Source organism: Ovis canadensis, chromosome 6, assembly GCF_042477335.2.
Source record: "Ovis canadensis isolate MfBH-ARS-UI-01 breed Bighorn chromosome 6, ARS-UI_OviCan_v2, whole genome shotgun sequence".
In the NCBI taxonomy this organism is placed as follows: Eukaryota; Metazoa; Chordata; class Mammalia; order Artiodactyla; family Bovidae; genus Ovis; species Ovis canadensis.
Window position 1 is genome coordinate 114,213,617 of NC_091250.1, and position 27,944 is coordinate 114,241,560.

The 27,944-nt window shown below is 49.4% G+C and overlaps 1 protein-coding gene across 1 annotated transcript in view; it reads right to left on the reverse strand.

Annotated features, from left to right (window-relative positions):
• The window catches only part of SCD5 (stearoyl-CoA desaturase 5), a 172,429-nt gene extending 144,485 nt beyond the window's left edge, over positions 1-27,944 (reverse strand). The window contains exon 1 of the mRNA XM_069594547.1: positions 27,188-27,944. Within this exon, the coding sequence (XP_069450648.1) occupies positions 27,188-27,440 (253 nt within the window). The 5' untranslated portion in view covers positions 27,441-27,944. The remainder of the gene's footprint in view (positions 1-27,187) is intronic.

Here is a 27,944-nt window from a genome sequence, read left to right on the forward strand (position 1 = left end):
AGGGAAGATCCCCTGGAGAAGGAAATGGCAACCCACTCCAGCATTCTTGCCTGGAGAATCCCACAGGCAGAAGAGGCTGGCTGGCTACAGTCCATGGGATCGAGAGAGTCAGCCATGACTTAGTGACTAAACCACCATCATGGTTGTATAAGAGAACAACCCCAAAACAAAACAAAACAAATGCTCAGAAAAATAACTGATATTTATTTTCCTCCCATTCCTTTCCTGTAAACTTCCTGCCATATTGAAATATAAAAGAGTATTTGTGACATTTTTCTCCACATCACTTTCTCTTCCTGATCCCCTTTCTCCTCCCTGAGTGTGTCTTCAGTGCCTGAAAGCACCAGAGGATGAAGAGGTGAGGCTGAGAGTCTACTTAACCAATGTTCATAGCTCTTCAGCTGCTCCTACTATACTTCCAGAACAAAGCAAGGAAACCACTGAGTTTCTAGAGTGATCCAAAGCGATCCCATCCAAAGTGATCACAGGGCAGAGAGAACAGCCTCTCCTGGGACTGTGCCTGGGATGCTTGTGGAAGGGCAAGGAGGCCAGTGGAATGGACTAGAAATGAGCTCAAGGAGGTAACAGGCTGGACACGCAGGAACAGCACATACACTGAGTGAGATGGGGGCCGTAGGAGGGGTTTGAGCAGAGAAGAGGTGTGATCAGAGAACCACGAGACTGCCTGGTAGCTCAGCTGGTAAAGAATCTGCGTCCGATGCGGGTGACCCTGGGCTGGGAAGGTCCCCTGGAGGAGGGCATGGCACCCCACTCCAGTTTTCTTGCCTGGAGAATCCCGTGGACAGAGAATCCTGGTGGGCTACAGTCTATGGGGTCGCAAAAAGCCGGGGATGGCTGAGCAACTAAGCACACCGTAGCACAGGGCTCCGTGTTAACAGGACCACTCCGGATGCTGTGTTGAGGATGGACTAAAGAGGAAGAGCAGCAGCTGGGAGACACTGCAGGGGGAGACTCATGCAGGGGAACTTGGACAGGCGTGGTGGCAGCGCGAAAGGTGTTTTCTCTATTACCCCATTCACTTTTATATGATGGAAATATTTATAGTGATGAAAAGATGACTAAAGAAGACCTTGATTTTTTTTAAGTTTCTTTTTTTAAACTAGGCTTCAATTTACCTTTTAACACATATTTCATTTGTTGTTGAGTTGCTCAGTTGTGTCCGACTCTTTGCAATCCCCATGGGTCGCAGGTTTCCCTTCCTTCACTATCTCCCGGAGTTTATTCAAACTCATGTCCATTGAGTCGGTGATGCCATCCAACCATCTCATCCTCTGTCATCCCCTTCTCCTCCTGCCTTCAATCCTTCCCAGCATCAGGGTCTTTTCCAATGAGTTGGTTCTTCACATCAGGTGGCTAAAGTATTGGAGCTTCAGCATCAGTCCTTCCAATGACTATTCAGGGTTGATTTCCCTTTGGATTGACTGGTTTGATCTCCTTGCTGTCCAAGGGATGCTCAAGAGTCTTCTCCAACACCACCGTTCAAAAGCATCAATTCTTCAGCTCCCAGTCTTCTTTATGGTCCAACTCTCACATCCATACATGACTACTGGAAAACCCATAGCTTTGGCTACACAGACCTGTGTTGGAAAAGCGATGTCTCCGCTTTTTAATATGCTGCCTTCGGTTTTTCTTCCGAGGAACAAGTGTCTTTTAAGCAGTCACAGTCCGCAGTGATTTTGGAGCCCAAGAAAAATAAAGTCTGTCACTGTTTCCACTTTATTTATTTATTTATCTGACTTTAACAGGCTGCATATAGGATATTAGTTTCCCAACTAAGGTATCGAACCCGTGTCCCCTGCAGTGGGAACTCAGAGTCTTAACGACTGGACTACCAGGCAAGTCCCCAACCTTGATTTTTGAAGGCATACCTAGTCCAATTGCACTCCTTCATAGAGGACCACCCTGAAATGGCCTTGGGGAGACCAGAACCTTTTTTTTACTTTCCTCTGCTTATGGCGAACTCCATTTGGTCCTTCTGTTCTTGACTTAGACACCACTTGTTTTTAATTTTTTTAAAAATATCTTATTTATTTTTACTGTCGGCTGTGCCGGGTCTTCCGTGCTGGGCAGGCTTCTCTCTAGTTGTGGCAGGGTGGGACTTCTCTCTAGCTCCGGTGCACAGGCCTCTCACAGTGGTGGCTTCTCTTGTTGTGGAGCACAGGCTCTAGGGTATGCAGGTCTCAGTATCTGTGGCACATGGGTTCAGTACTTGCAGCTCCCAGGCTCAGTACTTGTGGCACACAGGCTTAGTTGCTCCGCAGCATGTGGGATCACCCCAGATCCGGGATTGAACCCTGTCTCCTGCATTGGCGGGTGGATATTTTACCACTCAGCCACCAGGGAAGCCCTCTTTTTAACTGTTTAAGTTGATTTTTTATTGATGTAACTTCTTTCACTTTCGCTTTATTCCAGTTTATAACATTGTATGTTTCACGTGTGATAACTACACTACAGATTGCTTACCACCCAAAGTTCAGTTTCCATCCATTAGCATACAGTTAACCCCCTTCACACATTTCGCTGTGCCCCTCCCCAGGCCCCTTCCCCTCTGGTAACCACTACTCTGGCCTCTGTATCTACCAAGACACCACGTCTTTCGAGAAGTTTCGCTGACACCAGGCCCCCTCCACCCACCTCCACGTCCCCATTAGGTAAAGTGTCCCCACCTAACGTGTGTCCCTCTTCATAGCACACACACTGCCTGACACATTGTTGGAGGGTCCGTGCTCCATGAGGATAGGGACTATGTGTGATTCCCTGGGTTTCCTGGGGCCTGGCATCCAAAGAAGCTCGGGAAATATTTATCTTATGAATGGATGACTACAGGGCTTCCCTGGTGGCTCCAAAAGTAAAGAATCCACCTGCAGTACAGGAGACTCTGGTTAGATTCCTGGGTTGGAAGATCCCCTGGAGAAGGGATAGGCTACCCACTCCAGTATTCTTGCCTGGAGAATCCCATGGATAGAGGAGCCTAGTGGGCTACAGTCCATGGGGTTGCCAAGAGTTGGACACAACTGAGCAACCAACACTTTAACTTTTCACTTTCACTTCGGACAACTAAAACAATAGTTCAAAGATAGATAAATGAAGTGGCCAGTTTCCATTAGAGCCGTGGGTTTGCCTGAAAAGGAAACTTTATGGATAGGATAACATTTCAGGTTATCTCACAACCTCATAACATACAGCATGGGGAGCGCTGATGTTTTCCATTCAGAACGGGTGGGCCCTGGCCAGCGCCCCAGGACACAGGACTTCTTGCTCCCCATGCCAGCTTCAGGGAGACAATAGAGGCTTTCTGATCACTCCCTGCTCCTGCACTCTGCAGTGGCATGTGTTCTCCCTGCCTGCGTCCTCAGTGCCCGGAACTGGCCTTCAGGTCCCTAAAGAATACATACAATTCTCTTTTCATTGCAACAAGGATGGCATTGTCCAGACAGCACCACCCCCTTCCCCATTCCTTCTCTCTCAGTGTCCCCTTCTCCTGCACCTCCTCCTGGGGCATTCTGCCCCTCTTTCTCTCCTGGATGCAAGGACAGGCCCCAAGTGGCTCACATTAGTCATTTCCCTTCTCCAAAACAGTGCGGGCACACTGCAAGTGGGAGACAGGATGGGACTGGGTTGGTCTGAGTTGCATGCCAATTAAACTGAGTACCTTGACCTTGTTTTCCTTGGACACTTGCAAGCTCCAGCACCACAAATATTGCCAAAACTAAAAATATCCATGTGTGTGTGATGGAATATTATCCAGCCATGAGACAGAAGGAAATCCGGCTGTTTGGGACAATCTGAATGAACACTGAGGGCATCACACTAAGTGAAGTAAGAGAAAGATGAATACCACATGATCTCATATATGGGTGGAGGTTAAAAAAGTCAAACTCAGAGGTCCAGAGGGTAAAGGGCTAGTTACCAGGGGTAGACGGGAAGATGTTGGTCAAAGGTACAAACTTCCAGTTACAAGATTAACAAGCTCTGGGGATCTACCTACACTTGAAAGTTGTCAAGTGAGTAGAAGTTAAATGTTCTCACCATAAAAGAGAAATGGTAACTATGAGACAGGATGGAAGTATTAGCTAATGCTATGGTGGCGATCATTTTGCAAGATATCAATAGATGAAATCAACACATTATACATTTTAAACTTATACAATGTTATACATCAATTATATCTTAATAAAGCTCGGTGGGGAGAAGTGGAATTCATGTGTTCAAAGCAGAGTTTCTCAACATCAGTGCTAATCCACATTTTGAACTTGATAATTCTTTGATGTGAAAGCTGTCCTGTAATTGCCGGATGTTTAGAAGCACCATGCTTCCTTACCACTAGATACTGGCAGCAACCTCACCTCTAGCTGTGACAGGCAAAAATGTCTCTGAAAGTGCAAACGTTAGTCACTCAGTCATGTCCGACTCTTTTGAGACCCCCATGGACTGCAGCCCATCAGGCTCTTCTGTCCATGGAATTCTCCAGGAAAGAATATTGGAGTGGGCTGCCATGCTCCCCTCCAGGGGATCTTCCCAACCCAGGGGTCCAACTTGGGTCTCCTGCATTGTCTCTGAAAGTGAAGTGAAGTCACTCAGTCGTGTCCAACTCTTTGGGACCCAATGGATTGTAGCCTACCAGGCTCCTCTGTCCATGGGATTTTCCAGGCAATAGTACCAGAGTGGACTGCCATTTCCTTCTCCAGGGGATCTTCCCAACCCAGGGATCAAACCCAGGTCTCCCGCATTGTAGACAGACGCTTACCATCTGAGCATTGTCTCTATACATTGCCAAATGCCCTTTGCCAGGGAAGTGTCATCTCTGCTGGAGAACCACTCATCTAAAGCTTTAAAAATGCACACAGAAATATATCCTATGGAGAGGGAGAGGGATAAATTAGGAGTATAGGATGAACAGATACAAACTACTACATATAAAATAGATAAACAACAAGGATTTGTTGTATAGCACAGGGAACTATATTCAATACCTTGTAATAAGCTATAATGGAAAAGAATCTGAAAAAATACATACATATATATATGTGTGTGTGTCTGTGTGTGTGTGTGAATCACTCTGTGGTACATCTGAAACTAACACAATATTACAAATCAATTGTACTTCAATTTTGAAAAAAATAAGTTTAGAATGAAATATATATTATGGAAAGCTTATCCAAATGTCTTCTAAGGAAACAATTAAGGGCACATATGAAGATGAAGCTACCAGGGCAGAGTGCTGTTGATATGAGTAACAACAGCAGGAAAAGGGCCTCCTAAATTTCCAACGATAGGGGAATAAGTCCACCCAAACTTTGCAAAACTCCACTGCCATTTAAAAAATTCCGTGATCCACATCTATGGGCATGAAATAAGTCTCTGATGTGGCAACAAGTGACAAAAGCTGATAACAGAACAGCACTGTGGTACAAATGCAGAGAATGAAACTTCGTTATGCACAGAGAAAAATGTCCAGAAGGATATAGCCCTGAATGTTAGCAATATGGGCTTCCCTGGTGGCTCAAATGGTAAAGCATCTGCAATGCAGGAGACACGAGTTCGATCCCTGGGTCTGGAAGATCCCCTAGAGAAGGAAATGGCATCTCTCAGATGGGGAGATATTTTTTTTTTTTTACTTTGGCATGCCTGCATTTTCCTAGGCTGTCTACAAGGAATAAGTATTTATAAGATATAAAATAAGGGAACCCTACTCGTGTTCTGTGGTGACCTAAATGGGAAGGAAACCCAAAAGAGAGGGGATCTATGTACATGTATGGCCAACTCACTTTGCTATACAGCAGAAACTAACGACACTGAATGAAGCACAAGCTGGAATCAAGATTGCTGGGAGAGATAGCAATAACCTTAGATATGCAGATAATACCACCCTTGCGGCAGAAGGCAAAGAGGAACTAAAGAGCCTCTTGATGAAGGTGAAAGAGGAGAGTGAAAAACCTGGCGTAAAATTCAACATTCAAAAAACAAAGATCATGGCATCCGGTCCCATCACTTCATGGCAAATAGATGGGGAAACAATAGAAACAGTGAGACACTTTTATTTTCTTGGCCTCTTGATGAAGGTGAAAGAGGAGAGTGAAAAAGCTGGCCTAAAATTCAACATTCAAAAAACAAAGATCATGGCATCCGGTCCCATCACTTCATGGCAAATAGATGGGGAAACAATGGAAACTGTGATACGTTAATTTTCTTGGGCTCCAGAATCACTGAGGATGGTGACTGCAGCCATGAAATTAAAAGACCCTTGCTCCTTGGAAGAAAATCTATGACTAACCTAAACAGAGTATTAAAAAGCAGAGCCATCACTTTGCCAACAAAGGTCCGTCTAGTCAAAGCTATGGTTTTTCTCGTTGTCATGTACGGAAGTGAGAACTGAACCTTAAAGAAGGCTGAGCACTGAAGAATTGATGCTTTCTAACTGAGGGATTAGAGAAGACTCTTGAGAGTCCCTTGGACAGCAAGGAGATCAAACCAGTCAATCCTAAAGGAAATCAACCCCGAATATTCATGAAAAGGACTGATGCTGAGCCAAAGCTCTAATACTTTGGCCACCTGATGTAAAGAGTCAACTCATTAGAAAAGACCTTGATGCTGGGAAAGATTGAAGGCAGGAGAAGAAGGGGGCAGCAGAAAACGAGAAGGCTGGATGGCATCACTGACTCAATGGACATGAATTTGAGTAAGCTCAAGGAGATGATGAAGGACAGGGAAGCCTGGCATGCTGCAGTCCATGGCGTCGCAAAGAGCTGCACACGACTTAGTGACTGAACAACAAAGAAACTATATATTGCAAAGCAACCATGCTCCAAGAAAAATTAATTTTAAACATAAATAATAAAGTAAATACGTGTTAAAACAACAACAACAAAGATGTAAAATAAGATTCTTCAGAGAGAAAAAGAGCACCCTCAGGTCTCCAGCCCCATCCCACTCCCACTCTTTGCTCCTCCTACTTGGCGAAAGGACTGTGTTGCTTGAAGAAAGCTGTTAACCAGATCCAAAGTCTTCCCCTTCTGCGTCTCTCCAACCTTGCTCACTGTTCCACCCACCCTGTCCTCCCAGAATGCCCCTTAAAAGCGAGGTTATCAGCTGGGAGAAGAGATGCACTGGCCACTCAACCCAGGAAAGCTTCAGAGATGTACTAACTGCCCCAGCCAGGCCGGGCTGCCCCGGGCTCTCCACGGTCCACTCTCTGCAGCAGGGATATCTCCTTGGGCACATTCCAGATCCTCTGGGCACCCCCTCCCTTGTACAGCCTGCCTCTGCACGGCTGATTAGCCCCCCGGGCTCGGCCAGAGCCGGGTGGGTGGGGGAGATGACATACTAACCATCCTTCTGCCTCTCGCCAACAGTGCCCATGAACCAGTTGCTGTGAAAGATGCAGCAAGTGCTGGTGGGAATGAGTGTGGAGATGAGTGTCTGGCCATCCCCCATTCACTGGACCACAAGCTCCTTCCTCCCTTGCGGTTTCCCTCCCCTGTCCATCCCGAGTCTTCCTCAGATGTCTGCTGCAGGCTGGAAGGCTTCTGGGCAGGCTGGGGCTGGGGAAGCTCAGATCAGTGGCTCCCGGTCCTGCAGAGGAAAGCACCTCCACAGGTGTGGGGGTGTGGGTGGAGGTGTGCTGAGGGCAGGTAAAGGGCAGCAGGCAAGCACATCAGGTCAGCCACACTGAATGAGGCTAGTCCTCAGGGACTGCACCCACACTCATCTGCAGACTCTGTGGCCATTTGTTCTGGCCAGAGACCTGTTGGATGGGTGGGGGAGCTGGTGGCCCTACAAGCGAGCCCCTTAACCAACCAGCCTCACAAAGTCATTTTGGAGTCAGTAACCTTACAGATGAATAACTGGGATGGGGAGACTTTCCGGTGCTTGTCCAAGGTCACGCTATCGGAATGGGAAGCTCCGAGCATCCCAAGTTTCTCCTCCTCACAGCCCTCTCCCTTCCTGCTCCTGGACTGTGGGTTCCTGCCAAACAGGGCAAAGTGCCTGTCAAGCGGCATCATTATTCTATTTATCCAGTGCAACAGAGACAAGTTCTATGATAAGAAAGTAAGTCCTCAGGGCCAAGGCCCATGGTCTTGGCAGTTCTCTGGGAAACAGTCCTGGAACATCCCTTGTGATATCAGAGGGAGCCAAGGACACACACCATGAACGTTATCCTGGGCAGTGGCCTCTTCACGCTTCATGGTGCATGACCAGGGTGAGAATGCAAGGCCATAGAATAAGTCTGGCTAAATACTCTCCCAACACCAAAAAGGGACATTTAAAATTTTTTATTTATTTTTTAACTTCGCCATACCATGCCATATGTGGAATCTTAGTTCCCCAACCAGGAATTGAACCTGTGGCTTCCACACTGGAAGTGCAGAGTCTTAACCACTGGACCACTGGGGAAGCTCTAGGAACACACCCTTTGTTGTGACTGTGTGCAGTCCTGGCCCTGAAGGAAGCCTTGTGGTTGGGGACAGGGAAGGAAGGGAGAAGGTGACCAAGAATCTTTCCCAGTATCAGGACCAGTTAAATAATTTACAGGACTGAGTATACAATGAAAATAAAGGGCTCTTATTCAATAATTATTATGAGTTTCAATAAGCAGAGATAAGCAGAGACTTTAATCCTGAATATTCATTGGAAGGACTGATGCTGAAGCTGAAGCTCCAATACTTGGGTCACCTGATGCGAAGGGCCAACTCATTGGAAAAGATCCTGATGCTGGGAAAGACTGAAGGCAGGAGGAGAAGGGGGCGACAGAGGATGGCTGGATGGCATCATTGACTCTATGAACATGAGTTTGCGCAAACTCTGGGAGATGGTGAAGGACAGGGAAGCCTGGCGTGCTGCACTCCATGGGGTCGCAGAGTCGGACAAGACTGAGCGACTGAACAGCAAAGCAGCAGCAGGGGAAGGCCCCTGGAGGGACCATCACTGCTTCCCTCATAATGAGAAGACCTGGCAGAACTGTGAATGAAATAAGATGATGAAAAACACCCTATGTTTTTTGTTCTTGGCATGTGCCACAGTGCAAGTGGATTCCTCATTTGGTGGTGGAGGTGGGAGAGGCGGGGTGCTCCACAAAGTGAAAGCGTTACTCACTCAGTCATGTCCGACTCTCTTTGACCCCATATACTGCAGCCTGCCAGGCTCCTCTGTCTATAGAATTTTCCACACAAGAATACTGGAGTGGATTGCCATTCCCTTCTCCAGGCGATCTTCTCAACCCAGGGACTGAACCTAGGTCTCCCGCATTGCAGGCAGATTCTTTACCCTCTGAGCCACTAGGGAAGCCCATTTGGCAGGGGGTCTGGTGTGTTCTATGGAGACCTGCCTGATAAAGACCTATGGAATCCAGAAGGGATCAGGTTTTCCCTTCAGCACATGCTAGTGCTAACTCACTTCAGTCATGTCTGACTCTGTGCAACCCTGTGGGCTCCTATGCCCGTTGGATTCTCCAGGCAAGAATACTGGAGTGGGTTGCTGTGCCTTCCTCCAGAGGATCTTCCCTATTTAGGGATCGAACCCACCTCTCTTACATCTCCTGAATTGGCAGGAGGCTTCTCTACCACTAGCGCCACCTAGGAAGCCCCCGCCCTTCAGCCTATCAAAGCTTAATTACCCTGCCTACTAAATAAAGCATGAAAGTGGTCATATTGACTACAGATACAGGAGGCGATAATGGATGAGAGTATATAAATGAACACTCATTTACTGTTTATCCTTTTAGGAAACACTGACATGTTTAATGAGGCTCTTTCCAGTCCAGCAGCACTTAACCTTTTTAAAGTCACAGGCTCTGCTGAGAATCCAATAGAAAAAAATGCCAACTCACACAAAACCTATTTCAGGGGCTCATGAAACCCCTGAAGCATGCAGTCTCAGTCCAGAATCCTTGCTTCAGTGGGTAGGAGAGCTGGGAAAGGTGATTTGAGGGCTGTTTCAGGCCCGTCCTGGGTCCCTAAAACCACTTCTCACCATTGGCTACGCCCTATCTGAACATAAGGCTGATCCTGGGGTTGACCTACAAAACTCCATAATTATTTGCAAGTACATCTTTTCCGCTGATTGAAGAAACCTTAAGGGTAACAGACCGGAAGACAGTGATGGGAACAAAATGTGAGACAAACGGCAGAAAGGAGCAGTTAGAAAGAACCCAGGGTGAGGAAGTGGGCAGCTTTTGGACAGGGCAAGAGCAGGTCTTGTGGGCAGAGAAGCACAGAAAACCCACTCCTTGTCGAACAGGACCTGACTACCACCAGAGTGAGGTGGCTGAGCCCAGACCAACGGGGGGAAACTGACACTCACATCCCCATCACAGCTGCTTGGGCACATCCGTGGGCAATGCCACCTCAATCCATCACTACTCCAGAGTCACCCAGGAGTCCGGTGCCCAAACCACTGCAGTGTAAGTCGGAGCCTCTCAAGGTAGTGCCACCTGGGGTTGCCCAGCAGGGTCCGGAAATCAGAAGGACATTCCCGCCAGCCCTGACAGCCCCTTATAGCTCTTGATCTCAGGCAAACGAGTCCGCCCTGCATTCTGCCTTCTCAGATGCAAAATGCAGACGATGCCAGGACAAGTCCCCAGGCCCCCATCAAAACCCAATGGTTTGATGTGCTTCAAGATTCATAATTGTTCAGATCTGAGAAAGGTAATACAGTGCCTGTCCATTACAGTAATACCTACAGTGGGTCCTTCATCAGACACATCAATGGCGAGTGTACGTGCTCAGTCATGTCTGACTCTTTGTGGCCCCACGGACTGTGTAGCCCGCCATGGAATTTTCCAGGTAAGAATACTGGAGTGGGTTGCCATTTCCTCCTCTATAGGGCGTCTTCCCGACCCAGGGATCGAACCCACATCTGCTTGGCAGGCAGATTCTTTATCACTGCACCGCCTGGGAAGCCCTAAGCACATCAGTATGACTATTCAGACTGTAAAGGATAAATAGTTTAGGTCAGACGTTGCCACCAAATGGCTTCATTGGGTTACACTTTCCCACTATTATTTAGCGGTGAAATAATTTTGTTTGCAAAGTTTTGCTATTGTTCAGAACTGCAGTGAAGATACGAACGCCCTGAAGGATTACTATTATGTGGATTAAAAGAGCCACCATGCCCACCTCCTCCGGCCATCTGCATACCTCAGGCCCACTTCTGTCCTGGAGTTTATCACACTGAATTACAATTCTCCTCAGTCTGTTTCCCCTTCTAGATTTTGAGCATCTTGTGGGCAGGAATGACAGCTTGCTTATCTATGTATTCCCAGCAGATGGCCCACACTAGGCTGGTGCTCCTGCTAAGTCACTTCAGTCGTGTCCAACTCTTTGCAACCCTATGGACTGTAGCCTGCCAACCCTCTGTCCATGGGATTCTCCAGGCAAGAATACTGGAGTGGGTTGCCATGCCCTCCTCTAGGGGATCTTTCCCACCCAGGAATTGAACTCATGTCTCTTACATCTCCTGCATTGACAGACGAGCTCTTTGTCACCAGTGCCAAGGGAATCTCAGGCACATGTTCACAAATGCGTGTGAAACAGAATTTAATTAGACATCTAAATCTTCCCACCTCCCTGTCTCCAAGAAGATGGAAAAGTGCATCCCAAAAGCGTACCCTCACTTGTTCCTAGAACCCGAGCACACAACAGAAACCAATCTGCTTAGTCAGCAACATCACCATGGTGCAGAGGAAACTCTTTTACACTTTAAAATACTTTAAGCTTTTAAAAAAAAATAAGCTCAGAGGAACACATTTTCATTTGTGTATTTATCGGTTTGCATGTGTATCTGGCCATGCTGTGCGGCTTGTGGGATCTTAGTTCCCTGACCAAGGATCAAACCCCTGCATTGGGAGTTCAGAGTTCTAACCACTAGATCACCAGGGAGTTTCCTAAAGCATTTTTTGTCATAAACCCAATTAATGACCACTAGGAATGGCTCTGACCAGGGAGAGACTTGGGAGTTTGCTAACCAGCAAAAATTTACCTGAGTCCAAAGTCTTGCCTCCAACCTTTAGACTAAAGAAGCACCTGGCAGCCTCCGGTGGGGGGTGGGGGGGGGTGAGCCTAGTGAGGCCAGCTTGTCTGTCTACCGCTCCAGGGCCCTCTCCCACACGCCCGGCTGCCTGGGCACAGGGCCAACAGGAGCTCTGCTTTCAGGGTTTTGCATTTCTCTTTCACCAGGAAGACTCCAGGCCTGGCCGGGTTTGGAAGGCTCTTGGCCGCCTCTTCACACACATCACTGTGAGAAATCCAGCCCAGCTGTCTACACAGGCGGCTGTCTACACAGGTGCCGGCTGCAGCCTGAGACGCACGGGTGCTAAAAGAGAAAAGGACGTGGAGAGAGCAGCAACTTGCCAGGAGAACGGAGGGGAAGGTTCCTCGGCAGGGGGAACTGATTACTGTCCTAGGCGAGGGTGGTCACCTCAGTCACATGGCCACCCTGACAGGATGCAGGTGAGGATTAACCCACTGCCTCCCACTGGACGCGCAGTGAGCATCTAGAGCAGTGGTTCCCAACCTTTTTGGCACCAGGGACTGGTTCCATGGAAGACAATTTTTCCATGGACACGGTGTTGGGGGAGGGGCATCTGAATGATTCGAGCACATTACATTTATTGTGTGTTTATCTGGCCATGCTGTGTGACTTATGGGATCTTAGTTCCCTGACCAAGGATCAAACCCCTGCATTTTGAGCTCAGAGTTCTAACCACTGGACCACCAGGGAATTTATTTATTTATTTCATTATTATTACCTTGTGTTAGGCTTCCCTAGTGGTTCAAACGGTAAAGAATCTGCCTGCAATGTAAGAGATCTGAATTCCATCCCTGGATCTGGAAGATCCCCTGGAGAAGGAAACGGCAACCCCCTCCAGTATCCAGTATACTTGTCTGGGAAATCCCATGGACAGAGGAGCCTGGTGGGTTACAGTCCATGGGGTCACAAACAGTCAGACACGAATGAGCAACTAACGCACACACACATATAATGAAGTAATTATACAACTCACCATAAAGCAGAATCGATCATCAAGCATTAGATCCTCATAAGGAGCACCCAACCTAGATCCCTCGCCTCGGCAGTTCACAATAGGGTTCGAGCTTCTATGAGAATCTACCACCACCACTGATCTGACAGGAGGCGCAGCTCAGGTGGTAATGGAACTGACGGGGAGCGGCTGTAAATACAAAGCTTCTCTTGCTTGTCCACCACTCACTTCCTGCTGTGCGGCTGGGTTCCTAACACGGGGGTTGGGGACCCCTGATTTAGAGTGTCTTCCCAATGGTTGTCATCTGTTGATGAGTCAGAAACATTTCCAAGGGCCCTCATATCTCAGGTGGCCAAGGAGCCTGGGTCCAGGATGTCCCTAAAGGTGTCCTGTCCCAGGCAGAGCTGCACTGCACCCCCGTCTGCTTCATCCCAGCGGTATCTGCTCCTCCTCAAATGAAGATGTCTGGAAAGTCACCCACCCTCAGAGATGAAAGGGCCCAGAGAGCAGGGCTCCATCGACTTACATATTTAGGAAAGACACATTTACTGAATGAACTCACATCTGTATAGCGGATTTCCAGCACCAAAGCGCATGTCTGGTCCTGGGGGCGCTACTAATGATGCCACGGCGAGGGCGCTACTAATGATGCCACGGCGACTCTCCTGGGGCTGGTCCTTCCCTGAGGGCAAGCTGGAGAAGGGGAGGCGCTGAGGCTGCGCAGTTGGACGCCGCACCTAACTTAGTCCTTACCGCCGTCCTAAGAAATGGTTTCAGAGCCCTCTTCCGAGAAGGCGGGGGTTTCTGAAGCCTAGGGCTATTTGTTTGAGGTTTTCTCGAGCTTCCCCCCCCCACCACCTCTTCTGAACAGCTTCCCTGCCACAGACTCAGGGATGAGCCAAGCATCTCTGCCCTCGCCCCCTACCCCCAGAAAACATACCACACGCAAAGCCGTCCAGGACCACATTCCCCGGGCGTGGCGGGGGCGGGGGGCGGTTCTCCATCTGCTTTAACGTCCTCTCTGCAGTGAGACAACCAGCCCTTAGGGATTAGCCCTACGTGGAGAACCCCTGCAGCTCTTCCCATTCCCCCAAAGCTGCCTTTTATCAACCCGAAGGCATCTCGGGCCAGTGGGATTTCGGGTAAGGTCACAGTCCTGCATCTTTTCTGAGACAGGACAGGTGGGCGGGGATGTGATGTAGAACTGCCAGGGACACTGCATCACTCCCAGGCCGCCTGTCCCCCAGGTCAGAGCACCTCCAACCCACAGGCTTGAAGAGCCACCCAGGGCACCTGTGAAAATGCAGAGTCCGGGCAGCTCCGGGAGGAGTAGCTCAGATGAGCCCCGTAACAGACCACTCTGGGGACCACTGCTTCGCTCATTACCTATGCCGGCTTCTCGGGTTTTACCCCTTCCTGCTTCTGAAAACTGCTCCTCAAAGCTGTTTCCCCGCAAAGAGCTGGGGGCAGTTGGGGAAAAGCTGTTCCTCGAGGTTTTCTATGTGGACAGTGTAGCCAGAATTACCTCAACACAATGCCTGTGTGTCTTAAGTCGATTCAGTCGTGTCCGACTCTTTGCAACCCTATGGACTGTAGCCCAGCAGGCTCCTCTGTCCGTGGGATTCTCCAGGCAAGAATACTGAGTGGGTTGCTATGCTTTCCTCCAGGGGATCTTCCCCACCCAGAGTCAAACCTGCATCTCCTGTGTCTTTTGCATTGTAGGCAGATTAATTCTCTACCCGCTGAGCCATCAGGGAAGCCTGGATTAGATAATATCAAAGTTAAATTCCTAGTTTTGAACATTGTACAGTGGTTGCATTCTTTTTTAAAATATTTTATTTTTCTTTATTTATTTTTAGCCTCCCTGCTTGTGGGATCTCAGGTCCCCACCCTTGCCTCTGGCAGTGAAAATGTGGAGCCCTCACCATTGAACCACCAGGAAATTCCCTTTCGTTGTATTCTTACTGTTAGGAAATATATACTGAAGTATTTTGAGATAAAAGGACAGATAGCTCTGATTTATTCTCAAATGGCTCAGAAAAAAATAGCACACACACATATGTGTACACATATATATACTCTAGGCAGACTGAACTATTTGCATCTTATCCCATTGGCTTTATCATATTCTCTCATACACATATGCATAGTTCAGTCTGCCTAGAGTATATGGGAGCTACCTGTACGAACAGGGAACTTAACACTGGTTCTGTGTGTCTGAAATTATATATCTAAGTTAAAAGCTACAAGGAAAAAGACAAATCCCCAGATGAGCAGGGAGTGTGGGAGAACACAGAAACTCCATTCTGTTTACTTTTGTGTATGTTTGGAATTTTGCATCAATAAGACAGTTCCCTGTACCAAGCCTCAGGTATGGTTTCAGTGGCAGGAATCCTGGGCTGCTGGGTGCCCAGATACCATCTACTATGTCATGAGCAATGACCTGTGAGCTAGGAGTACCACCTGGATGAGTGGCAAGGTCCTCCAATTCTGCACTCCCCACTCCCGACACCTAGAGATACAGCTTTACAACCTTATTTTTACAATGTCATTTTTTTCTGATAATAAAATTAGTATCAAATCTCTCTGGGGGAAACCTTACATAAAGGCAATTATAAATTAGAAAATAAAAATCACCTTTTAGATACACACTGCTTCTATCACAAAAGAAGTTTTTACTAGGACAGGTGAGTTACTTTCAACCCCAGAATTTTAATTGGGTCCTAGTACCTTTCCTTGGGAGAAGGCAATGGCACCCCACTCCAGTACTCTTGCCTGGAAAATTCCATGGACGGCAGAGCCTGGCAGGCTGCAGTCCATGGGGTTGCTAAGAGTCGGACACAACTGAGCGACTTCCCTTTCACTTTTCACTTTCATGCATTGGAGAAGGAAATGGCAACCCACTCCAGTGTTCTTGCCTGGAGAATCCCAGGGACGGGGAAGCCTGGCGGGCTTCCGTCTCTGGGGTTGTGCAGAGTCGGACACGACTGAAGCGACTTAGCAGCTGCAGCAGCAGCAGCAGTATCTTTCCTTACATGGTTTAGAATATAAATTTCAGCCAGAATGATCAACTGATTTTTTTTTAGAGTTCTCATTCAATTAGACAAGGATATAAAGTAATGATTATTTGGATCATATGATAACAAGAAAATGCTCATGCAGCGATAACATAAAAGTATTTGAATATAGCATAGGGAACTATATTCAATATCATAATAACTTGTAATAGAAAAGAACAGAAAAAAGAATATATACATATGTATGTATGTATCTCCAAACCACTTTGCTACACACTTGAAACTAACACAATATAGCATATCAACTGTACTTCAATTAAAAAAAAATTAACAACCCACCAGGGCACCACCCGATCAAAACCAATCAGAACAAATTTAGTTTCAGATATAAGCTTTGCAGCTGTAGTTCTTGGATTGCTGGGAACTGCAGGAGTACCAGGGAAGGCACTGCTGTTCAATGATTTTAACCACTGGGCACACGCTGACTGAATACCAGCTCTGTGCATGAAGTAATATTAGCACTAATAACTGTGGTTTATCCCAGCCCTCGTGGGAGCTCTGCTAAGTTTAGGTTCATACCCAGACTATACTCAGAGAGGTAGAGACAAATCTCCCCAGAGCTCCACATTAGAGTCAAGAGAGTCTAGAGTAGTTCCAGTAGAGCTCAAAGATGCTAATAACTTGTCCACTTGTCAAGAGCCAGGGAGCCAAACACAGTGGGTTTGGGGGTGGGTGATGGGAGGGGGACAGATGTGGGTATTATTCACACTTGCTAATAAATATCTTCCTTTGCTTATAGAGACTCTAGGGCAAAGCTACTTGCTTTTGGGGACACTCCAGTGACTCACAGGCTGGGAATATGGACGATCTTCATCATAACCATCTGTAAAAGCTTCTTATAAACATATTTATTAGAAGAGTAAATTGACTAACTACTCCAGGAACAGTTACATTTTAGGGATTCATTTCTAATTTCATGCATGGAACTTTTACATTAAATTGTATATACTACTTAGGGAAAATCACAGCTGTTCCTTTGAGTTATAAAAGGAGGGTAGAGACCAACTGGACATGGAACAACAGACTGGTTCCAAATTGGAAAAATAATACATCAAGGCTGTATATTGTCACCCTGCTTATTTAACTTACGTGCAGAGTATATCATGCAAAATGTTGTAGGGGCATGCAGAATCCTGGGGCACTAAGAATGACTTCTCTCTCCCCAGTCCATGCTCCAAAATCACATGGAAAGTTATCTTACAGGAGAGAAAAAAAAAAAAAAAACACTTCTAAAGTTGAGACAAAATGAAAACTTTCCTTAGAAAGAAAGGCCACAGAAATCTATAAAAATGGTACAGATGAATTGACTTGCAGGACAGGAACAGACGTAGAAAAAGGGCATGTGGGCATTGTGAGGGAAGGAGAAAGTGAAAGTGAAAGTCACTCGGTCATGTCCGACTCTTTGCGACCTCATGGACTATGCTGTCCATGGGATTTTCCAGGCCAGAATACTGGAGTGGGTAGCCTTTCCCTTCTCCAGGGGATCTTTCCAACCCAGGGATCGAATCCAGGTCTCCCTCATGGCGGGCGGATTCTTTACCAGCTGAGCCACAAGGGAAGCCCGGGGGAAGGAGAGGGTGGGATGAATCGGGAGATTGGGACTGACGTATACACACCGCTCTGTGTACAACAGACAGCTAGTGGGGAGCTGCTGAGCAGCACAGGGATTCAACTGTGCCCCGCACTGACCTATAGGGGAGGTGGGGGTGGGAAGGAGGTCCACGAGGGAAGGGATGGATGCTTACATGTAGCTGATTCACCTCCTTGTACAGCAGAAATGAACAACAACATTGTAAGGCAACTGTATTCCAATTTTTAAAAAAGGCCACACAGACATCAAACTCATTCATTCAACTCTTTCTTCATCCACCCTCCCAGCACCATGTCTATGAAGCAGAGGCCATGTGTTGGGGGCCTGGGGAGGCAGACCTGCCAGGAAAGAGCTCAGAGCCTCATGGAAAGGGCAGACATTGACAACTCACTGTGATGACACCAGGAGGGGGGACAAGCCCAACGGGTAGGGAGGAGAGGGGAAGAGCACGAGAAACGTGAATCCGGGGCCTTCCCAGGGGATGGAGGTGACACCAAGGAGGGAGGGTAGCAGAGGGAGTGAAGGCAGGCCCTGCAGCAGAGGTGCTGGCTGTCCCTTTCCTCCCTCCCCCGGAGCCTGGGTTTTGTTTGGTTCTTAAACCCCACCTCATGTGACACGTGGCTCAGAGGCCAACCCTGATTAGCTTGAATCCCTTGCCAATGATGGCTTAACAAGGGACTTGGGACCCAGTCCTGCTGATGATCCTGAGCAGACAACAGCTGTGAGACAAGCAGGAGAGAATTTCTCTGGTGAAACTTCAGGAGGGGGGAGTCTCTCTCTTCTTCTGTAGGACATCGTTGTAACTGCTGGAAATCTGGCAGCCATTCTGCAACCATGTGGAAAACGAAATTCCACAGGACCACCGTGGCAGAAATGAAATCTGCTCTTTGATGTCATTTCTGAGTCATTCTACAAGCGCCCTACCTTAGGATTACTTTCCTTTGAAATTAGAAATTTTCCTTGTCTTTTATGGCATACTGAGTTTTGTGCTACTTGCAGCCAAAAGCATCCTTTGTGGAAGGTGGCCCTTTCCCCAGGCCTCCTCACCTTTACCAGTTCATCTGTTAAAGACTCAAGCTGAGTTCCCAAGGGCCATGCACTGAGCCTCCCTGTTATTTTTCCCCAGCTCTACTCATGAAAATAAAAATAATTTTCTAGCCCATGAATTAAACATCACGGCTGCCGGCTGAAAGATTTTAGCAACAGCCTTTTGCTGGCAAGAGAAGCAGGATCCCGACATGTTCTAAAATAAGCTACAAGGAGGCAAGAGGGGAGGAGGGGACACCAAGGGGAAGAGGCCATTAGAAGGACGATGAAAGAGTTGACAAATCCCACTTGTCCAGTTTCTCTGACCTGTCAGTCTATGGCCCAACTTAACGGAGTGTTTTCTTTAAGTTCAGCCCAGACGGGTCACCCGGAGGCCTTATCAAAAGGCAGGTATTGATTCAATAGGTCGGGGATGGGATCTGAGAGTCTTTCTAACACACTCCCAGGTGATGATGCTGCTGCTGATTGGTGGACCACAGCCTGCTGGGACTTACAGAGCCCTTCAGCCTTTAACCGGCTTCCCAGCTGGCGCTAGTGGTAAAGAACCTGTCTGCTAATGTAGGCGACAAAACAGACGCGGGTTGGATCCCTGGGTTGGGAAGATCCCCTGGAGGAGAGCACTGCAACTCACTCCAGTATTCTTGCCTGGAGAATCCCATGGACAGGAGCCTGGTGGGCTACAGTCCATAGGGATGCAAAGAATGGGATATGACCAAAAGGACTTAGCATGTAAGCATCAGCCTTTAACAGCAGGCTGCAGAAATGGGGAGCAGGACGTAGGAAGGAGGATAGTGAGAACTAGCTGTTTAAACTCAGGTTCCAGGGAGGAAGGGAGGTCAGATGAACCCCCCACACACCTGTACCTTTGAGAGAAAGAGGAAAGAGAGCAGACAGGCACAAGAGGAGAAGAGCGCCCTGGGTCTGGGATGCCAGCGTTATTATACCCTTGGAGGCACATTAGTAGTCTAGTCCTGGCACAATACCCTCGAGTCTGTGAGATCAAAGGCCCAGCTGAGACATTATTTCTAGCTCTCCCTGAACTCTGGCCAGCATGAGAGGGAGGCACCCAGCCCCACTGCACACTTGCTCTAAGGTGTCTGCCTTAGGGTCTTTCCTGAAAACCTTCGGGCTCACTCATCCCACCAGCATGTGACTGGTTTAGAAATTATGTGCTCAGAACCACTGGCGTGTGTGATGGGTGAGCAGAGGTGAGAGGCAAGTAGAGGATAAGGGCAGCCGCTCTGCAAGCCTGATCGCCTCCCAGTCCCGCTGGTCCTAATGACTGCCTGCCCTGGATCTGGGCCCCAATTACCTTCAACCCTCTGAATCTTCAGGTCCTGGACTGGCCCTGCTCCGGCTCTTCTCTCTCCCCTGGGGGACCTCTGTCCTGTGGCTGCAATGCCATCTCACCCGAACCCCTCAGCAGGGGTCTCCAGCCAGGCTCAGTTCAGCCACCTCCTCCTCTCGCTTGTTGTTTAGTCACTAAGTCGTGTCCAACTCTTTGCAACCCCATGGACTGTAGCCCGCCAGGCTCCTCTGTCCATGGGATTGCCCAGGCAAGTATACCGCAGTGGGTTGCCAGCTCTTTCTCCAGGGATCGAACCTGCATCTCCTGCATTGGCAGGTGGGTTCTTTACCACTGAGCCCCCTGCGAAGTCCCCTCCTCAAGGGCACCTTCCTGACTCCTCCAGGCTGGTGCTCTGCAGCTAAGGCTGCCTTGGTGGTTCTCACCTCTCTGTCCCCCCAACCGGCCTTAAGTGCCATGAAGTCAGGGAGGGACGGCGCGGGTGCCTGGCAAGTCATGGGTGATAATAAGCGTAACTGAATACGGAGCAGGGAATTAAATGCACCAGCTGTGCCTCAGAAACACCCAAATGTCTTAAAATAATAATAATAAAATAGTCAGGGCCTCCCTCCTAGAGATTCCAATTCATTAAGTCCAGGTGGGGGCCCAGGCTTCCGAATACTGTAAAGGACATCAAAGTGATTCTGATGTTTTGACAATAGTTGAAATGGAAAAAGGAAAAAAATGAATGAATTCGTGGGTGAATGAGTACATGACTGCATGTGCAACTGTGAGGATCTCTCCCGTGGCTTGCTCACACTCAGAGTGAACAAACCATGGGCATTTACAAGGGAGGAGAATGGGTCCCTGCTGTGGTGGCCACCAGCCCATTGCCAGGGGAAACAAATCAGAAACCAACTGCTTTATCCATGACCAGGGCTTTCTGACAACCAGGGTCGGGGGTCGGGGGTAGTGTGGAAGCTGGAACAAGTCCTAACCACCAAGGAGGAGCTGAAAGAAGGGGAGTGAAGGGAAGTAGCAAGGGTCAAGTTCTTTACTGTCTTGTTTCATTTCACTCCAGCTGCGAACTGACGCTGGCAGAGCTGTCATTCTCAAAGGGCAACTGGGGACACCGAAGCTGGAGAGGGTGACTGATCTGCCCAAGACTGTACCTGGGGGGCTAGGCTTTGAACTCAGACACTCAGACTCCAATACCCATACTCTCAATCCCAGGATGGTGCCACTTCCACAGAAACGGGACACGTCACAGCAAAGGGATGGGGAGACTGACATCACAGAAGACAGGACATCAAAACAGATGCTCAACAAGAAGAATGCCAGCCAAAGATAATGGTGCCCTTTTTAGAAAATTTCTGGTGGCTCAGATGGTAAATAATCTGCCTGTAATGCAGGAGCCTGGGGTTCAACCCCTGAGTTGGGAAGATCCCTGGGAGAAGGGAATGGCTACCCACACCAGTATTCTTGCCTGGAGAATTTCATGGACAGAGGAGCCTGGTGGGCAACAGTCCATGGGGTCACAAAGAGTCAGACACGACTGAGCGACTAACACTTTCACATTGTGTCACCGTTCTGTAAATTTATCACTGGCTTTTTAAAGCAATTATTATAATTTTCTACAATACACAAGTCAGGACAAGATGAGAACCTAATGTTATACAGGAAAGGTCGTGATGTTTTATTCGGATTTAAACATTGTGCATTATATTGGAGCCACAAGAACTCCAGGTCCCAGAGAGACAGACACTGAAGCCCTGTAAGTTTCCTGAGGCCGCCCCCGCGGTGGGGGTTAGAAGCAGTAGAGAGAACTCTTTACCCTGCGGCTCCTCTTTGACATTTGCCCTGATGCTTAAAGGAACTTCCAGCTCAGTATTATCATCTCTATTTCAGAGACCAGGAACCCAAGGCTCACACACTGGAAAGAGACTTGCCTGAAGCTGACCTAAGAGGTAAAGCTGGGTTCTCAGCCCTGGTTCCTACTCTGCAGAAGGACTTCACATTTTAGGATCACAGTGGGTTGGCAGTGACCTTGACCAGTTTTAGAAGAAAAAAAGAACCGAGTTAATAATGTTAATCTCAACCTATATTTATACTTGTTGAGACTATGAAGCCAATAAAAGCATACTCCATTCTCTCGGGTTTCTCTGTACTCCACCCAGCCTGGGGAGCGGCCCTTAGTGCTTGCCTGGTTATTAAAAATGGAAGAGTTGCAACAATGGGCTGGGAATTACAGACTTTAAAGGGAAGTCTCATCGACGTTTTTCAGTTTTTTTAGTAGTTTGAACATTAAAATTTTGTTTTTTAAAAAAGATGACTCAAGAAGACAAATGCGGGAAAAATTCAACACTGAGAACCTAAGACATTTAGAGAAATGATTAAGCCCTGTTTTTACAGCAATTGCAACTGGCTCAAAAAGCCCCAAAGAAAACACTAGAGACCAGGTGAACAAAAAGGTACTTATTTACAAAATAGTGACTTTTTAGAGGAAAAGGGGAGGAAGAGAGGATGAAAGAGAAGGGGATGGGGGAGAGAGAAGGAACAGGGCTATTTGTGTTCATTTCTCTTTGGAGACTTTGAGAAAGAACCCTTGTTTCCCAAACCAAAGCAATCTTTTCCATGCAAGAGGCAATGAAGCCACGTTGTATGCCAGCTTTGTAGAACCGATTGTGCTGCAAGAGGGCCTTTTTTTCCCTCTACTAAAGAAAACAAAGCCAGTATCAGGACCAGGAATAATAAGGGGAGCTAACAATTACTGGACATCAACCAAGGGCCAGCCACTGTGCCAAGTAATTTACACCTATTATCGAATTTATTTCTCACAACCTCATGAGCAAGAAGTACGGATCTATCCATTTTACAGGTGAGAAAGCTGAGGTCTGGAGATGTTCATTTGTCCCATCAGGCTATGCAGTTGGTGAACAAGTAGAAGAGCAGAGATTCACATTGAGAGCTGTTTCTCTTTTGAGCTGTGGGCTTCCCTGGTGGCTCAGAGGGTAAAGTGTCTGCCTGCAATGCGGAAGACCCTGGTTCCATCCCTGGGTTGGGAAGATCCTCTGGAGAAGGAAATGGAAACCCACTCCAGTACTCTTGCCTGGAAAATCCCGTGGATGGAGAAGCCTGTAGGCTACAGTCTATGGTAGGCTACAGTCTATGGGGTCTCAAAGAGTCTGACACGACTGAGTGACTTCACTTTCACTTTCACCCTAGAAAATCCGGAGATGAAACAGAAGTCCAAGGCCACGCATTCTTGGAGCTCTTCAACAATATTAAGGATTTGACAGAAAAAAAGAAGCACAGCTCAACAAAGACGTTAGGACCATCGAAGGTGGGGATTCAGGCTACCCAATGTCTGACAGAAAATAGCTCACCCTTGGGCAGCTCACAGGATTGGACAGAATTTGACTGGTGGACCAGCAGGTTCCAAACCCCTGCCTATCCTGACCCAAGCTCCTGCCAGACTGCCTTCCACCTCTGCCACATCTCAGCTTCCTCCCATAGGCTGGGTTCTAGCAACCAAAAGAACACCAGAGAATCCTGTGTCTACTTCAGCAATGGACACATTTGGCCTGGGGCAAGACGGAAGGCTGAGAGCTGAAGAACTGATGCTTTCAAACTGTGATCCTGGTGAAGGCTCTTGAGAGTCCCGTGGACTGCAAGGAGATCAAACCAGCCAATCCTAAAGGAAATAAACCCCGAATATTCATTGGAAGAACTGATGCCGAAGCTGAAGTTCCAACACTTTGGCCACCTAATGCGAAGAGCCAACTCATTGGAAAAGACCCTGATGCTGAGAAAGATTGAAGGCAGGAGGAGAAGGGGGCAGCAGAGGATGAGATGGTTGGATGGCATCACCGACTCAATGGACATGAATTTGAGCAAACTCTGGGAGATGGTGGAGGACAGAAGAGCCTGGAGTGCTGCAATCCATGGGGTCGCAAAGAATTGGACACGACTTAGCAACTGAACAACAACAAGAACTGCAAGATGCAAAGGAGCAGGGAAGATGACTTGTTTCGCATGCCTGATCCTCTCATTGAGGTAGTCATGATGTCACCAAGGCATATTTAGGGGACTCGAATGACTTTCAAGGGAAACCAGCAAAGTTCCTCATGTTTCTGGAGACCAATGGCCAGAATGCCTAGACACAGGGCAAAGCTTGCTGGGGAAAAGCACTAGGACTTTGGCCTTGAATCATGACCGCTGCACCTCACTCCCTTATTCTACTCATCTTGGGAGACAGGGCATGAACTAACTGCCCCTTTGGTCAAAAATCCTCAAAGCAGGCCCATTTGTGAGCTCGAACCTTCAGGTGAAGATTTTTCCTTCAGTTGGAGTTCATATTCTGCCCTTGAAACTCATAAACTCATCCCTTAGGACCTGTGGGCACCAAGAGCGTTCCATTCTGACAGCCTGCCCACTCAGAAAACTGTAAGGATAAGAAGAGTAAACAACTTGCTCTGGCCCCAAGGAGAGTCATAAAAAGGCGGGGGATGAGGCAATGGAGGAGGTTTGGACTGAACAACTTGATGAGATCTTTCATGGATGACATTTCACCGCCAAGCAAATTACTCTCCGCACACTGCACACCTAACACATCCTTTGCTGGGGACGCTGCATGGATGCCTCCTGTTTCCAGGGCAACCATACCTGGGGTGGAGGGTGGCAAGCAATGGATGGGCTGGCTAAGCCTTATTGCCTTGACAACCCAGGTCCCTGAAGTGGATGACAACCCACTGGTGCATGAGCTCAGCCCTAACACTAGACAGAGCCAGTGGGAGTGAGGATGGAAAAGGCATCCAGTGGGGAGAAATCTGTAGCTCAAGGCACAAGGGTTTTCAACAAAAATAATCCTGATCAACAGTCCTCCAGGAGACCTTTAACCATCAGCACACTGATCTTGGCTGTCTCTCTCCCTCACTTCTTCTCTCACAAGATATCCATCAGATAACATTCACTTATTTGGAATGTTTCTAAGTCACAAGTTTGGATCTTGAAGCTACAACATCCACCATTGTCTGTTCTTTTTGGGGGGCAGAGGGGAGGGAGCAGGGGTGGGAAGGGCAATTAAGCCCAGGTGGGGACAGAATCAAAATTCAGGGAATGGAACTGAAAGCAGAAGACTCTGCAGGGAGGCAGAAGGATGGGCCTGGCAGCATCACCCATAAGGTGGATCCCAGACTCCTGCAGTGTGTTGACTTCTCCAGGGAGCCAGAGGAGTCTGGGGCCAGGATGCCATCTTCGGGCCAAGGTCTTTCAGAACAAAGATTCTGCCTCCACCACCATGAGTGGCCGGGAAAGGGCAGAGGTGACTTGGCAAACCTGGAGAGGAGGCCTTGTCCTTGTGGCTCCTGGGGGAAGGCCAAAACCAGGGGGTGGGTGGCTGTAATGGTGGAGTCTGTGGGCCTGTGGCGCTCCGGGCATGTAAGACAATATTTTAAGTGCTCACTTCTCCCTGAGCTCTCTCTGACACTGCAGCTATTAAGACTAAGCCCTAATCTCCTGGTGCCAGGAGGGCTCTGAAGTCCAAAGGCACAGTCCTGCCCCTGGTGGGGGAGGGACGGGGAGAGGAGGGGTGCAGAGGGAGCTGCTCTAGGGGATACAGGGCAATAAGAGCTTTGGTTGGCTGGTGGAGGAAGTGTGTCTAGGAAGCAATGGCTGAGCATCTTACGATCTAATCATCTAGAGGTAAAGGAAGAAGGAAGATAGGAGAATGAAACCAATACATAACAAAAAAGATGGAGAAAAGGACACTCAATTGAGGAAGTGTACTGACTTTTGGAGAGGTTACTCAAAGCTTTCAGGGGACTTTCGAAGGCTTCACAGATTCCCAAAGACCCCTGCCCCTCCCAACATTCCTCAACCCTGCTCAGCCACACACCCTCCCCAAGAGGCACCCACCCATCTTCTGGAAGGGTCTGCTTGCAAGAGCACAGACTACAGAGTTTCAAGGGAAAGCTTAAAACCGACTCGCCCCATTCTGCACCCAGGCACTTGGAGCTGGCACTATGCCAAGTCGGAAGCTTTGCGGAAAGAGGTCTTCATATTTTCTTCCTTCCTCTTCCCCTCTGTAAATAGAAGGAGGTTATGTTTCTCCTGCTCCCCTGTTCCTTTCAGGAGACCTGAAAGGGCTTTTCGAATTACTTCACCAGATTCTCAACCCAGGATACCAAAGCCCTCGGAGCCTTTTTGTCCCGGCTAAGGTGGCCACTATAGTGACTGAGGCCAAAACCGGTTACTAGGGAAGGGGGTTTGGAAGCGGTTCTGAGTCAGCCACTGGAGTCACGCAGGGCAGGCTCTGAAGCCCCCATCCCCCGGCCCCAGGAGCTGGGGAGGGGTTAGAGGGGCAGTGGGCTCTGGGGTTCCCTCCCATGCTGGGAGGGGTGGGGGTGCTAGGAAAGTGGGTGGCGCGAGGGAGCGCTACAGGTGACCGACTGGCACCTGGTCGGGGAAGGGGACAGGCCTGGAAGGGTCTGCACAGCCACCTCGGAGCTTTGTGCTGGGCCAGAGCTCGCCGAGAAACTTCTGGGACCGGAAAACTGCAACTGGGCACAAGAGATCCCGGAGAGGGCAGGGACAGGGGCCTTACAGGCGCAGGAAGGGAACTGGCTTCTTCCATCTCCTGCGCGAAAATCAGCGCTGAACCTACGCCTGTGGTCTCTCCAACCCCCGCTACATCTCCCTTTCTAGCCCTTCACTCGGCCTCTAGGTCCGTGGCCCACGGAGGAGACTGAGACGCTGAAAGGCGGCCGATAGGAGCGCCCCTGGGACGCGCAGGGGCTACACAGTCACCACGTTGGTCTCCCCGCCCTGGAGCCCGGGCTTGGCATCCCCCTTCGCGCGCCTCCGCGCCGCAGGACCCCGAGTCCCTCTCGCTCTCCATCCAGGGGTCGCCAAAGGAGCCTACTCAAGGAGACAGCGGAGGGGGCAGAAGTTGAAAATATCTGGATAGAAATACCTTCCCGTCCCAAAGGCCGGACAACTACAGGCCTGGGAGCGGGGGGCGGCGGGGAGGAGCGGGGGGGAGCAGGAGAGAAGGCGAACTGAGAGCCGCGGGAGCTCCACACGGCCCGCAGCCAGAGGCGACCCGCGATCTCGCGCGCCCCGGCGCCGCCGGCCTCACCGCGCCTCAGTGCCCGGGGGCGCAGGGGGGCGCGGGCAGGACTACTCACCCCAGAGCAGAGTGAGCGGCTGGGCTTTGGGGATGAGCACCAGGGAGTACACGGCCGCCAAGTGGAGCAGGCTCATCAGGAACACGTTCCTCCAGACGATGTCCTGCCGGTGCCCGCGCGCGCCGGGCCTCTCCCGGCCGCCGCCGCCGCCGCCGCCGCCGCCCTCCGAACCCTCGACCCCGACCCCCGCACGGATCTCCTCCTTGGCGCTGCGGAAGGGGACCTTCTCCGCGTCCACGGCCGGGCCTGGCATGGCTGGGGAGACCTGGGCGCCCGCGGCAGTGGCAGCGAGCCGGCGATCTCCGGGGCGCGGAGCTCTCCGGTGGGGGCGGCGGCTTCTGCCTTCTTTTGAGGGGATTGGGTGGGGGGGATCTCCGGCACCTCCTGTCCCCGCCTTCCCGGCCCTTCCCTGCTTCCTTCTCGCTTCTTCAGGCGTTCAGCGTGGCCTAAGGATGCCAATCTTGGTGCCCGGCATCTGTTGCTGGCGCATCACCCGCTCGGCTGCCGGAGAAGAACTCGGCGGCGGCGAGAAGAGGGGGCGAGCGCGCGGGGAGGGAGGGGGCGCCGGGGGAGGGGAGGGGGTGTGGAAAGAGCCGAGAGCGCGGCGGGGGAGGGACTGCTCGGAGGGAGCGGGGAAGAAAGACCTGCATAGCTACAGCCAATCAGGGTCGCCCTTGCGGCTCTTAAAGAGAAAGGAGCCCCCTTGGCCTCCGCTGCCCGGGCTCCCCGGGGCCGGACGGGGCAGTCCGCAGGGCAG